The sequence below is a fragment of the Oxyura jamaicensis genome, chromosome Z (assembly GCF_011077185.1).
Source record: "Oxyura jamaicensis isolate SHBP4307 breed ruddy duck chromosome Z, BPBGC_Ojam_1.0, whole genome shotgun sequence".
Classification (NCBI taxonomy): Eukaryota; Metazoa; Chordata; class Aves; order Anseriformes; family Anatidae; genus Oxyura; species Oxyura jamaicensis.
Genome location: NC_048926.1, coordinates 74,863,482 through 74,877,269, shown reverse-complemented (window position 1 = coordinate 74,877,269; position 13,788 = coordinate 74,863,482). Strand labels below are relative to the sequence as shown.

At 46.7% G+C, this 13,788-nt stretch overlaps 1 protein-coding gene across 1 annotated transcript in view; it reads right to left on the bottom strand.

Moving 5' to 3' along the window:
* MUSK (muscle associated receptor tyrosine kinase) overlaps positions 1–13,788 on the bottom strand; it is a 54,583-nt gene that overhangs the window by 16,539 nt on the left and 24,256 nt on the right. Inside the window, exons 6-11 of the mRNA XM_035310821.1 lie at positions 13,386–13,510; positions 10,387–10,546; positions 9,548–9,554; positions 7,353–7,619; positions 2,698–2,873; positions 2,475–2,498 (exon numbers count right to left, since the gene is read on the bottom strand). Of these exons, the coding sequence (XP_035166712.1) occupies positions 2,475–2,498; positions 2,698–2,873; positions 7,353–7,619; positions 9,548–9,554; positions 10,387–10,546; positions 13,386–13,510 (759 nt within the window). The remainder of the gene's footprint in view (positions 1–2,474; positions 2,499–2,697; positions 2,874–7,352; positions 7,620–9,547; positions 9,555–10,386; positions 10,547–13,385; positions 13,511–13,788) is intronic.

Here is a 13,788-nt window from a genome sequence, read left to right as displayed (position 1 = left end):
AAAAAAAAAAAAAAAAAAAAAAAAAAAGTGGGGACAAGGCATCTCAGACCATGCCCTGCAGCAGGGACTGACAAGAGTAAAGGTCATGTCCTTAGAAAAGAGCCGAGACAATTAGCAGCAGATCTGAGGCACGCAAAAGGACCAGATGACAGTCAGGGAACAGCTTAGCCTTCTGTTCACACCGAAATGAATTTTGAGCTCAGTACATAGGATTACATCTGGTGAAGCTACCCACAGCACTGGGGTGTCAGCAGTGGTCTGTGGCCATCAAGGCCCTTTGAGGGGCCTGCAGAGGGCCCATCACCTCGCAGTGGGTGTTCAGGTACAGACTGCACCTCCGAGCACGTGTGAAAACCACATGCTGAAGGGAACTGAAGAACTGAAGCAGCAGATCAGCATAAAATACTGTCATTCATAACAGAATGTGCAGTTCACTTTACATACACAAGGCCTGCTCTGGCTGCAGAAAAAAAAAAAAAAAAAAAAAAAAAAAAAAAAAAAAGCAGGAGGTCTTGAGAAGATTTTCAGTCCCAGAATAAGTTCCCAAGACATAAATGGACACACCACCTCTCCCCACAGGAGAATTTAATGAGTATTGGTATAGCCCAGGAAGCAGGAGGGACAACAGAGGAGATGCAGCCTTACACACATCACATGTGCTAGCTATTCATGTAGAAGCTCTGCTGACCATGGACGAGCGTTCTGGTGATGGCATGCATTAGGGTTCACTTATTAGGTGCTGCATTATTAACCTTATTAGATAAATTAGTAAGTCAGCAAACACTGTCATCATAACTTTTCTTCTATTGCATTAAGCTCACAGCTCAGGAAAAAAATAAAAATAAATAAATAAAAGGAGGAAACCTGACTTGTTCTAAAACTAAAGTATTTTAAGCAAATGTTTTTCCACTTCACGAAAGATTTGTATAAGGTTTGACCTTAGTTTAAGATAAAAATTGTGCATTTTAACTTATCCAAGTAGATTGTTCTATTTCTCCTGTAGGACAAATGTAGATGATTAGTTTTTTGCAGGGCTGCTTTAATGAGATATTCACTTAGAGCACCTGAGCACCCTGGTAAGCACCAGTGTAAAGAGCAATTACAGAACAAATCCAAACACATCATGATGCTTGCCTGCTCTTTTCTTCTTGCATCACCCACTCCACACATTTTTGCTGTTATGTGACTTTTTCAGACCCTTAACGTGCTTTCTGCACATTCACCAGGCGCTAAGCTGTACCCATGGGTAGGCAGAAAAACAGCCATGACTGATGTTTGCTCCTAGTGGGTGAGCTCAAACATGGATCAAGCATCTTGTAGCCTGAGGTGTGGAAGCTCCTCAGCTTAGGCATGGTCATGGACTCCATGAGCACACTTGACCCATCACAAGTACAAGGTAAAATGCTCTAACTTGAACTTCTTTGGCTGACACGTAAGCTACCATATTATCACTTACACTTGCAACAAGCTCACAGTATATGTGGCCAGCAGCATGGCAGAGGTTAAGCTGCCTTAAAAGACAGTTGTGTGCCTGAGCTCAAAATTTTAAATACCTCACATTCAAAGGTAAGGAAAGCAATACCTGAAAACCTGTCTTGTGACTGAGCTAGTAGCCAATATGAAAAACATATTTTGCATGGTCTGAACCAAACATCACACCTTTGAGGAGAGATGTGGAGAGTTTTAAGGACAAAGGCAACCCCAAGGAAACATTCCTGTGCCCCTGAGGGGCTAGAAAATGCAGATGCTCTCATAATGGTCTTGTAACTTGGCTGGCAAGATAGAAAACAGGTTGGTTCATTCTCCTCAAAGCTTTGTGCATCTAGCAGGGCCTCTGAGGCAAAAACAGGGGACTATCTCAGTAAATTGGTACCATTATGCTTCCTCAATTCATGACTGTGCAGTACACATCTTCACAACTGCCACCCTGGGGACATCCTGTGGAAACTGAACAAAAAGGTGACACATTTACACGAGGCACTGAGGACTAGTGAGCATCCAAGAGGGGGCTGAAAACACCTCATGAATGCACCACACTGCTGGCACCCCTTGCTCGTGCTCTATCCCTCAGGGAGGGTAAGGGGCTACTAGAAGTCTTAGTGAGGGACAGCTGCATCTCACGGGTGGTTTTGGGGGGGTCACATGAGAAATGGATGGGCTTTAGGGACAGCTGAAGGGGAGTTCTGGGGCCATTTGGGGAACAAGGGAGGGGAAGGTACTACCTAAACAGCACCATCCCTATCTAATCATTTTCAAAAATTACCAGTCCATGTTCTCCCTCTCCCTAAATTATGTACAGCTGGAAAGGTGTTTCCCCTTGCCTTGGATGTGAAAGCTCATACATCCTCTGTTAACAACCCAAATACAGCCAGCAAGGACCAGAGCAAAACGCAGAAGCGCTGTGCAAGCTGCATCCTCCACAGAAATGCCATGCTCAGCCTCCAGAACCACAGATCCTGGAGAAGTCTACTTACTGGTTATATTCTCCTTCTTAAAATCTGTAAAAAGACAAGAGAAGACATGAGGAAGGGTAGCAATACAGCAGGGTGCCAACTTGGGAGTGTGGCTGTGGGAACACGCCAGAGCACGGGTGCAGGCAGGACGGTGCCCATTTCGCAGCCTTTGCTTCTGCTGCATCCTGCCCCCCATCACCAAGAAAGCAGCTCTGCAAATGATGGGCAGCACACAACCTCTTACCAAAGAAAGGGATGTGGGTGCAGGCACTGGGGTCCTGGTGTAGGCTGGGGAGCCTGTTGCACTCTGGAAGAGCGAGCAGCATCAGCCCCGGCTTGTATATCCCCCTCTGAGAGTTTTCCTCCATTGAGAGCCATTCCTTAAAGCAGTAGAGATCCTTTACAGCAAGGCAATTCTCTCTACATCATTTTGCAAAAAACAGTGAAATACAGGGGTCAGTGGCTTGATAGCTGCTGCTGCACTTAACAGTGATGTGCAGGGGTTATGCAAGCTGACAGAAAACCATTAATGGGGCTACACTTCTCTAAGCCAGTCTGGCTCATAAACCGTAAAGGAAACTGCATAAAATGTAACAGCTTCCTCTAGGAAACCCACAAAGCTACATTTTTAATGAAGCAGGTTTATGCTCAAGACACAACACACATCGCTGTCTGTGAGTTCACTCCCATCTTTTCCTACATATTCACTGCCATCTTCTAATCATAACATGTCTGGGAGTTATCTTTGCATTTTTGGTACATTCTAAAAATCTTACCTGTTTTCCATAAATATTACATAAATGTACCATCCATACAAAGCAGGTGAGCAAAAAATCTTAACCTTTTCTAAGCTAAATATTTACCTACATTTTTAAACTCACAGAATCACCAGTGCAATTTTCTTCTTTTCTCCATAGACACCTTTCTCTCCTTTTTTTTAATCTGCTAACTATCTGCAGCAAAACCTTTACAGTCCCTGATGAAATAAGAAACCAAACTGCCTCCTACCTAATGTATTGCCTCCCTAACAATGTGAAACATTCACTGTCAAGAGGTGCTGTGGATGTTTAAACGTTCTTTAGATCTGAAGCTGTTTTGTGAAGAAGGCCTAAACAGAAATATCTGCTCTGGAAAATAAAAAATAAAAAATGAAACTGTAGCATACTGGAAACTTTGAGTGTTTGCTATATTTGGTAACTTGTCAGTGATTCATTTATTTCATTCATTCATTCATTTATATCATTCATTTTTGAGAGCCTGAGTTGCAAAACCAGCTTTGAGGTCATGTGCAGAGATGATTTTTGCTGCATTCAGCAGAAGTCCTTTGAGGATGCATCTCCTTTCTGACCACCACAGAGCAACACAGTAATGCAGGAAAACACTCCTGGCATCCGTTGTGAAGCCTTTAGCCAATTTCACCACCTGGTGGGCTGATGCAATCTCTTTACTTGTCGTCTACCAACAGCTTTGGAAAGTGCAGATGGCCATGAGCTTCAGTGATGACCACCAATACTGAAAATCTTCTGCAGCACCTGAAGGATGGAGACCACCAAGATTTTTACCAGAGCAGCAGCTTTTTCGCAGTGGCAATGAATGCCCTCCATAGCAGCAGGCTGAAGCTGTTGAAGGCTCAGCTGCCCTGCTCATGGTTTTAGTCTATGCTGGTTTGCTCCTTCCTCACTTCCATGAGAGCCAGAATGTATACAGATGGCGTAATATTTTAATTTTACATTAAACAACATGTAGAACAGGAATGACTTTCTGAAGGAAGAAATGCTTAGCTAGGGAAATGGAAAATCCTTGTCTCCGGGGCACTGTCTGACTCTTGGGAGACCTGGATTGCATTAGCTGCCTTCACTCCCAGAGCCTGAGCATCCTTGAATATGCCCCATATTCAGTGTGTAACTGCAAAAAGCCAGAAACCATTCCTCTGCAAGCTACTGCATTAAAGACAGGTTGTCTTCACCCGCCAGCCACCGCTGCTGGTAGGAGAGCATGGCAAGGCTGCCGGAGGGAGGGACAGTCAGTCTCCTGCAGCCGAGGTCATCCATTGTTATAGCACTTAATCCCCAGCAGTAAGAGCTTGGTGAGATCATATGCAAAGATTGCTTCAGAGTATTATTAGAAATTAAATGTAAGTGGCAGAGAGACAAAGATCAGGAGCAGCCGAGGAGGACAGGTGGGCCCACAGCCCACAGAGCACTGTTGAAGAGGAGATGGGGGTACACAGACCTAAGGGAAGAGTTTTCCAACACAAGACTCTTCCCTGGAGCTGGACACTTCATATCAGCAGTGGTCAGAAGAGAAACAGAGGGATTCCCTCCTGCTATCATAAAAGCAGTCTGTGTTAAAAGCCAGAAGCAATCAAGAATTATGAGATGAGACATCACTTTCCCTTAAAAACCAGAAAACTCTAATTCTAATCAAATCACATCTTAACTTATGTGAAGTTTTCCCCGTGTTCTTCTCTTCCATTTCACTTTATCTTGTTTTGCCCACTAATTATTTTTGTAAAAGTTTTGCACCACTTGTTTGTCAGCTTTTGTTCTAGCTAACCAGCTTCCAAACCAAAATTTCATGGGAGAGAAGAAATGTTACAGTGAATAAGTAAAAAAGACAAAAACACATGGAAACATAACAAGGGAAGTCTGTCCCTGAAAAAACAGGAGATTTCTACAGCCTCTGGGATAATTAAATTCTTACTCATGAAGCATTTCAGCTGAAAACTAGTGTTGTCTAGCCAGTTTCAGCAGAGAGGTATAAAGCTGTCAGTAGAAAGCAGATAAGATAATTGGAAAGCAACCAAGACTGTGCAAAATGTGTTCAAGAGCCCCCTAGGGTATCAACTGTCCAGTTATATGCCTGAGTTATCAAATCGAGCATGGGGCTAGGCTTGGGATGATGAGTTCTGGGGACAGGAAACTGGAAGGACACCATCCCAGGGATCTTGTGAAAAAAAGACACATTTAAATACATGGTAAAATCACTGGGAAAAATTGTTAAAGGAAAAAGAAAATGGATGTATCTGCAGATTGGCTCATGGATTTGAAGGATGTTGCCAGACTGGTCCATTAGGATTTAGGCATATTTGCAAAGGCTTTGCCTGCTAGCTAAATGTCCTACATGAGTGCAGAGAGCACGATGATTTATACCACTCAGAAGGGCCCAGGGAGAGCAGATCTCCATTCACAAATCCAGTTATGGTCCTGCAGGTCCACTTGTGAGCAGGGGGAAAATGAAGCCAGCACCATATCCAGCCCTCACTGATATGTCTTGTGGAGCACTGTGCAAAGTCTTTCTCTGATAAATGGGCCATGCATGTGTGGCTGAGATATAAATACTGTCACACGTCTTGAAAATAGGCAGAGAGACGGTGCGCTAAAGGGCACAATGACAAAGAGCAGCACATCAAGGCAGTGGGGAGGAGCCTGCCAACAAAAGGCAAGTTTCAGCACTTGTCTGCAGGATTATTTGTGGGTATTTGCACACACACTTCTTTCTCAGGATATATGCCACAGATGCGCTGGCTGAGCAATACTGAACAGCACAGGCTCCAGTGAATTGGAGAACCCAACTCACTGTCAGGCTTTGCACTGGGGTTTTCCACTGTGCCTTTGTTTCAGAGCTATGGAAGGAGGATTGATTTGAAAGGCTGTGATTGTGAAGACAACATGCTGTTGACTGTCCTAAAAAGCCCCTGCATAACTGGAAAAATAATTTCCAGTAGACTACAACTGGCCCACATTCAGCTGGTGTATCACTGCCTGTGTTCTTGCCATTTCTGCAGACAGGACAATCATTTCATTCAAGACACCAGAATTGGGGCTTCTCCCCCAGTAAAGCCTGATCTGAATAATCTGTTTCAGGATTATGATTTCAGAAAAAGAAAGCATCACCCCAGAAGGTCTACAGGGGGCTGTCTTCTGCAAGGAGCACCAGGTAGTCCTCGTTCCATCACAGGGAGCACCAGCAGATCCTCAGCCGGAGTCAGGGTGCAATGCAGTTATGTATACTTAGCGCTCACAGAAAGATGAACAGCAGGGGCTCCAGAGTGCTGAAAAGACCTGTTGGAAGAGCTTGGAGAAAACTGGCTTATTCCAGGCTGAGAAGCTAGGGAAGGCTTCATAAAATCTTGCTGCATAGAGGAGTGATGAAGCTCTTCTCAGCAGACACGGAGGAGGACACGAAGGAGGGTGCGATGAGGGAGGGCTGCCTGGTGGGTTCCACGGCCCCTGTGCCTGGGACATGCCGCACAGGCACCTGTCAGCTGGGGATTAGCTGCAGCACGGGATGATTTGCTCCCTGCCAGCCCTGTTTGGCTGCACATTGCTCTGGCTACGCGAGGACATGTGTGCCAGTGGGGAGGTTTTGTTCAGCAGGTGCAGTTACGCTGGCAGTGTATCCAGTGCATCTTTTTCTGTTCCATCATTGCGGTGGTGGGAAGTGCTGAATGATTAGTGTCCTACCTTGGCCACATCAGCTACATGTTCTGTGCCTATATTTAGTCAAAATTCCAAATAAGCAATGACTTTCTGATAGCAGCAATGAGTACAAACTAGCCTAACAAGATTTAACCAATAACAATGTGTTAATTACTTATATCAATCACGTCATTCAAAGGGATATTTCTTTTCAATACCTGCCACCAAAAGCCTGATACAACACAGATCCCTGGGCCTAAAAGCCACTCTGAACCACACCGATGAGCACAAGGAGAGCTATGTCAGGTCCAAGGCGTGTGTACAGAGGGGAAAGGAAAAGAAAAACCCATGCAAGTCCAGGGAGCCCATTTCCCCACAGTGCTACGGCAAAGCTAGGTAAACTCTCACCACTCCCAGCCTCAGATGCATCCATCCCCGCAAAACAAAAGTGAAAGAGGAATATTTCTTGTTTCTTTACCTGCACACGGGCTTGGGGGCTGGCCCAGCTCCCGAGGGCTTGCACTCCTGGAAGATGTAGTTACACAGCAGGGACTCAGCGGCTGGTTGGCAGAAGGAACTCACCATTTTCAGCTCAGTCCAGGCAGTGTGCACAAGCAGCTCTTGGGTCTCCTCAGGGTCAGCATAGGAGGAGTTGAAGAAAACAAGAGCGTTGCTCGCCAGGATGGCACTGCACACCTCACCTCTGTATGTGCTGCAGTAGCCTGTATCGCCCTTGTACAACTTGCTGTCGGGAACAAGAGCAAACACACGGGGTAAACCTGCAGCCTTGCACGGCTGCAGGAGTGGGCATCAGGTACCCAGATGTAAGACTGAAGGCAAGGAGAAGTGGGTGTGCAGATACAGGAGCTGAAAAGAGCTAACACCATCCCAGCATGGGGCTGCTGCAGAGAGCCACAGCGTAAGCAGGGACAGGAGCACTTCAAAGTAGTTCAGAGCACAGCAGACTCAGCTCCTTCTGGGGCAGTTCATTTATTCTCCCTGTGCTTTCTGCATGCAGTGTGGTGTGGCTGTCATTCCTCCTCCACCAGAATGGGGATTAGTTCCCAGCATGGGGTCAAAGGATGCACTCCAGCCCCGGGGAGCACTGCCCCTGGGGCACACCTGGGAAAAATGCTCCTCCCGTCCCATAAGCATGCAGGAGGAGCTGGGGATGCAGCTGTCCCCATTGCTCAGCCCACCAGCATAACTGGGGTCAGGGAGTTCAATTCTCAGTGCACCAACCATTTGGAGCACCCAGCAGAGCTATTTGTATCCTTGCCTTTTACTGCTCTGGCCAAATAATCCCCCATTGTCAATGCCCTGGGGGGTTTTCACTGTTTTTCTTAGGAAACTTGGACTTAAATGGGCAAGGGAATTCAGAGGATGCCCAAGTTTCTGCTTTGCAGATGCTGCACTCAGCAGGTAACACTCTCTGGCCCCAATTTAGCTGCACTGCTTTAAGGTCAATTGATTTTTTTTTATTCCTTTTCTTAGCTGTTCACCATTTTGGCACTGGGCAGCTTCCCTGCTGGTCCCACGCTGCCTGTGGTGCCCACCTCAGCAGAGGTCGCATCCTGCACACTGCCCGTTGTGCCTCCTGTGCAAGACGTGTCCTTGCCACACCCCGAGAGCCACAAGGGTGCACAGGCACACATGGGACAGCTGTGCTGCTGGCTTCGGTGGGCTGCAGGATGCTGATGTTACCAGCACACCAGTGCTGGCATCGTGTTTCCTTGCTTTTTTACAATCCTCAGAGTGATATGGGTGGGAGAAGTAGCACTAAGATGTTTCTCACAAGGCCTGACAACAGAAAGGGGATTTTGTGTAACAGCTGTCAAGAACAACTGCAAGAGAGGAGCATCAGAGCACTGCACCCACGCCCATCACATGGACATGGGTGATGGCGCAATGCCTAGGTCTGCAGTCATTGCCGGAGTCACAAAATCCCTTCCAAACACCCTGCACTGATCTCTGATCTCGCACGCCCCTCTGAAGGAGGTGAGCCCTCACAGGCAGCCCATGCCAGCAGCACAGCAGAGCCATTTGCTCAGATTTCCTTAAGCTCTGCTCTTTGCTCTGAGCACCACCAGGTTCAGGCGAGCCCTCACATTTTCCTCCCAGACTGATCTGCCCGTGCCACATGCAGAAATATGCTAGGGCTCCAAAAATAGAAAGCCAGACTAATTGTTCAGCACTCCAGAAAATATTTGGCAAAAGCGCACCTCTAATCACGGACAAGTAGCTTTACCCATCCACAACTTTGCTTCAAACAAATACCTAAACCTCTCTTGCCCTAATATTGTGATCTCTGTACCAAAATACATTTATTGGCTCTGTGCAGACAGGAGCTTAACTTGCTCCTGTAAATTTATAAGGTTGATGAATCCTGACTGTGAACAGAATTCACCCCAGCGTATTCTGCCCGTATTTTAAGCAATCTACTGATATGTGGTCCACTACTGGCTTGGCACAGAGGCAACCTTATCTCACAGGCCTGGGCTCTGTGCATGCCTATATAAAGAGCTCAGTACAGCCTTCCAGTGAGCCTCATGTTTGGCATCCAGAAACCCCCTCCCTTTATTTGAGCAAAATTCACCAAATACCCTTGTTTCATCATCATTCCCCTCCCCAGCCCACAGAAAACCCCCAGGGATCCACACAAACCATCCTTACCTCCACTCTGCCAGGGAGGCACCGGATCCAGCAATGGTGACGAGCCAGGAGAAAGAAGAAATGGCAAAGACATCAGTGACATGTCATTGCACCCTCTGTGGTACCTAAAATTTCCATGGCAGGAAATCTGCCTGAGAGCTGTAAGCTGTCTGGAAAGGGTGCAGCTCACTTGTTTTGCCTCTTCTTTTAGGAAAGAAGAGAAAGGCAGTGGGGAAAGGAGGTGAGGAGGTGCGCCACTGACTGCAGGCCTTGCTGAGGCAGGTTCCTGAACCCTAAGCCCATACCTTCACCTCATCCCTTGGGCCCTACATAACTGGGAGATCACGTCCTGTGTTTAGTGGGATACCACATGGGGCCAGGTGGCTGGGACTTCTCCCCCTGCTTATCTCCATCAGGAAATGTCCCACCAGCAGAGGTTGCCTGGGCATGGCAGCTGTGTGGGCCACATGGGACCACGGGGCAGCAGGAGGGATGCAACCCCCTGAGGAGATAACGATCCCTTGGGAAAGCTATTTTCACCTTGCTGTTAGGCGACACCGATGCTGGGCCGCAGCCATGGCTTCCTCCACATGGATGGGCTTACTGAGTGCTTCTGGGACACGGGGTACAAGACGGCACCAAGCACTCAGGAAGCGACAGCTGTGCCAGTCTCCCGGGTGTAAGAATATATGAGGAAATAGCCCGGTGGGGGAGGAACTGGTACTCAGATTTAGCCCCCTGAGAGCCATTAGCTCAGCAAGTCGTACCCTCCACCTCCACCTCCCACCCCTCTGCTTACCCCCAGCAGGAGAGACATGGCTGTGGGAAAGCAGTGAAGGACCCCCACCCTCCCAGCATACCTGAAATGCTGATGGTTGCGGCAGCTTTCGCAGCACCGAAGGTTTTGCTGTGTTTGTTGGTGGCGAGGCAAGTGAACAGGCCAGGTCGGGTAACGTACACCTGCAGCCTGGAGTCAACCACTCTGTCCTTGATGCTTTCCACTATAGACCCTGCAGAAACCTAAGAGAGTAGGAAACGCAGTGGCATTTCCCACAAAGGCAAACAAACAAACCAAGCAAAAACCTAAGAGACCCACCCCCAGACACTGAGGTTGGCTGAGGAAGATGTAGCTAGCAGATGAAAGTGGCAGAGAGCTGAACCTGAAGGCACTATTTTGCTGCTTTCATAGCTTTTGCAGACAAAAACAAATGTTAAAGACCTCACCTAGTCCATGCTTCAACAATACTTTTGCAATTAATTTTCAGTTCCGAAGGTCTCAGATTTTTGTGGCTAGTTACTGCAGAATCTCTACCAGCAGATTGTTTGCCTACACATGCCTTAGCATGGAAGGGCACAACATGGCTTCGTGGGCCCATGCCTGGCTATACAGACGGAGAGAAGAAAATAGTCTTGAAGATGTTGATTCTGGATTAACGCAACCACTGCCACACCTCCAGAGCAATGGTGAGCCTGGTGAACCAAGCAAATGATCTGTTTCCCACACTTCAGCAGATAACCAATAGTTTTTCTTATCTCACACCTGGAAATGTGGAATGGGCTGCAGATGTGGCAACATTGGCCAACTCTTTTCCAAGGTGAAACAGCTTGGAGCCTGCTGACTTTGGCTAGTCAGACTTAGTATTATCCTTAGGTCCTTTTTGCTCATTTGGCACTAATTATATCAGATGACATGGTACACAAGGACTCTGCCTTGCAAAGGCAGTAGCGCCAAGCAGCATTTCCTGCTCTATTCTTCACACCAGTAGGAAGCAGGTGTAACCGAAGGGAGATGTGGTCATCCATGGATCCTGCTGGTGCAACTTGGCCCTAAGGACAGCGTGTCACTGGATCCATTCTAGCAAAGCGCTCTACTGACACAACTAGCTGAGAGATGAGACAGATTAATCTGACCTTCATGGAAGCTAGCAGAAATTATTTCAATGGGTTGTGTATCTGCTTCCAAAGATATTAGTGGTGATAACTGAAAAGCAAGAAAGGATATATCAGTGTTGTGTCATGTCTTTAGGAAAGATATTGGTTTGTCTCCAAAAAAATACATATTAATATATAATGTATTTGTTCTGCCTCACTCAAGCTTCACTCAAAGGTGTGGTGAGGGAACATGCATGGGAAGAAATCCCTTAATCAACAGACAAACATCTTTGTTGTAAATAGTGCAGAGATAAGTGGTGTGCTGGTCACCGTGTAAATGCAGGGACCAGGGATATGTTTTGACATTATGTTACCAAGTCAATTCAGATAGATGAGAACTCTGGAAAAATTTTCACAAGTTTTTGTTTGTTTGTTTGTTTGTTTGTTTTTAATTGTAGTATTGTTCAGATTTATTTTTACATTTTTTTCTCCCCAGAACCTAGCCAGCACTGATCAGTGTATGCTGTGATCTGAAACAATTCCTCCCCCTTCACCCAATATGCTTTTCTTCTCCAGATCCCACCAGAACCCCAGGAGAACAGGCTGTCCCAAAACACAGATCCTCAATGTATTGAGGCCTTTTTAGAGAAAGGGTGGAAGACCTTCACCAGCCTTCCAAAAAGAGACAATTTAATTCTTCAGTCTTTCTTTTTCTCTCAGCAACTGTGAAGACTACAGACAGGAACATGGCCTTTGGCGTAGTCATTGGCAATGGTGGCTAAAAAGGGTCTCAAGGATATGTGCAGTCCATCCAGAGGACTATGGCAGTGGCCAGTAAGGAAATCTGGAGGATGGATGCAGGGGAAGGGACCTGCCTGCAAGACCGAGCACAGAATATAATACAGAATGTTGTATAACTATATTGTAGTAGCTAAAATACAGAAAATGAGGCCTAATAAGACTGGAGGACACAATAAGGCTTAGTGGAGATAAAGAAGGTGAGAGAATCTACATAGTAAACCAGGCACCTTAATAACATGTCTTAATACTTGGAGAGATGGGACAGGATGGAGTTTCTTCCCAAGGGAAAAAACTTCTATGAGAGGATTCATTGGTCCTGTTGGACAAGCAAGCCAACAGAAATGGTCATGGCCAGCCAGTGGCCAGAAGGACCTGGGGCTGTGGGGAGAGCAATGAGAAAGGGCAGAAGCAAATCACTGGTGGGCACACAGCTGCCTCTGCAGCACTGTGCCTCAGGGCAACACATCTTTAAAAAAACTGTTGGAGGACCATGGAGAATATAAAGCACGACCATCATAACCATGTGAGGACTGGAGGAAATACACAGCAAAGAGGGGCTTGGAAGGAGTCTAGTGTTCTCCTGCTGAAGATCTGCTGTGATGGTGGTGAGCAGCTGCACTCTTGGGGGGCCAATACTGGGTGCCAAGTGGCCTACATATGGACATTAAAGCCAGCCAAATTCAAAGCAGTCATCGATATTAAATGGTCAGGATAAGTAATCCATGGATTGCCCATGTTAAATGGTTAGGGTAATTAATCCTTGGGTCAATTTCCTGTGGTAAGCAGTGGGCACATACAGGCCAAAGGTAATATGCTCAAGACAGGTTATCTCTACTTAACTTCCTCAGTTTATGTTATTTTGTCAAATAAGGCATTTTGTCATGCTATTGTTAGCACATTAGGAGAAAGACCAGGAAAGGTGGCTGCAGAAAAACTTAAAAGCCACAATGAAGTCTTCCAAGATACCCCAGCCCAGGAGGAGCTTGCAAGCATCTCAAGCACCCTTCATCTCTGGCTTTCCCAGTGATGATCCCAGTGAATCAACCTGTGCAACATTTGGGTACAAGGGAGAGCATTCCACAGATGAGAACACTGCAGCGGGCAGGCAAGCCAGCCTTAGCATGATCACACAACAAGCACTGAGAAAGGCAGGAGCAGAAACTAGGGCCAAAAAGGGAGGACTTACAGCTTTCCCATTTTCCAGCCAGGTGACAGTGGGGACCGGAGCACCTGCTGCCGTGCACCGCAGCATCACCACAGAGCCGAAGGTGACATTTTGGGATTCAGGAGCCTTCAGTATTCTTGCAAAAACTGTGGGAGAAGACAAAGGCATCAAGTTGAACGGCTTAGGGTGGTCTGATGTGGGGGTGTTTCGTCCCCAGCAAGTCTTGAAATAGGCCACATCCCTGCAAATAAAAGCAGAACAGAGCACAGGCTTCCCAGCAAATGAGTCTTGGGAGGGGGATGAGGAATAGAAAGAAAGAGGGCAATGTGGCTGTATTCCACATATTACAGGCAAAATTTTACCTCTGTAAATCTATACACAGCCCCATTGTGCAAAAAAACACAGGGACAGCTTGCAGTGAATA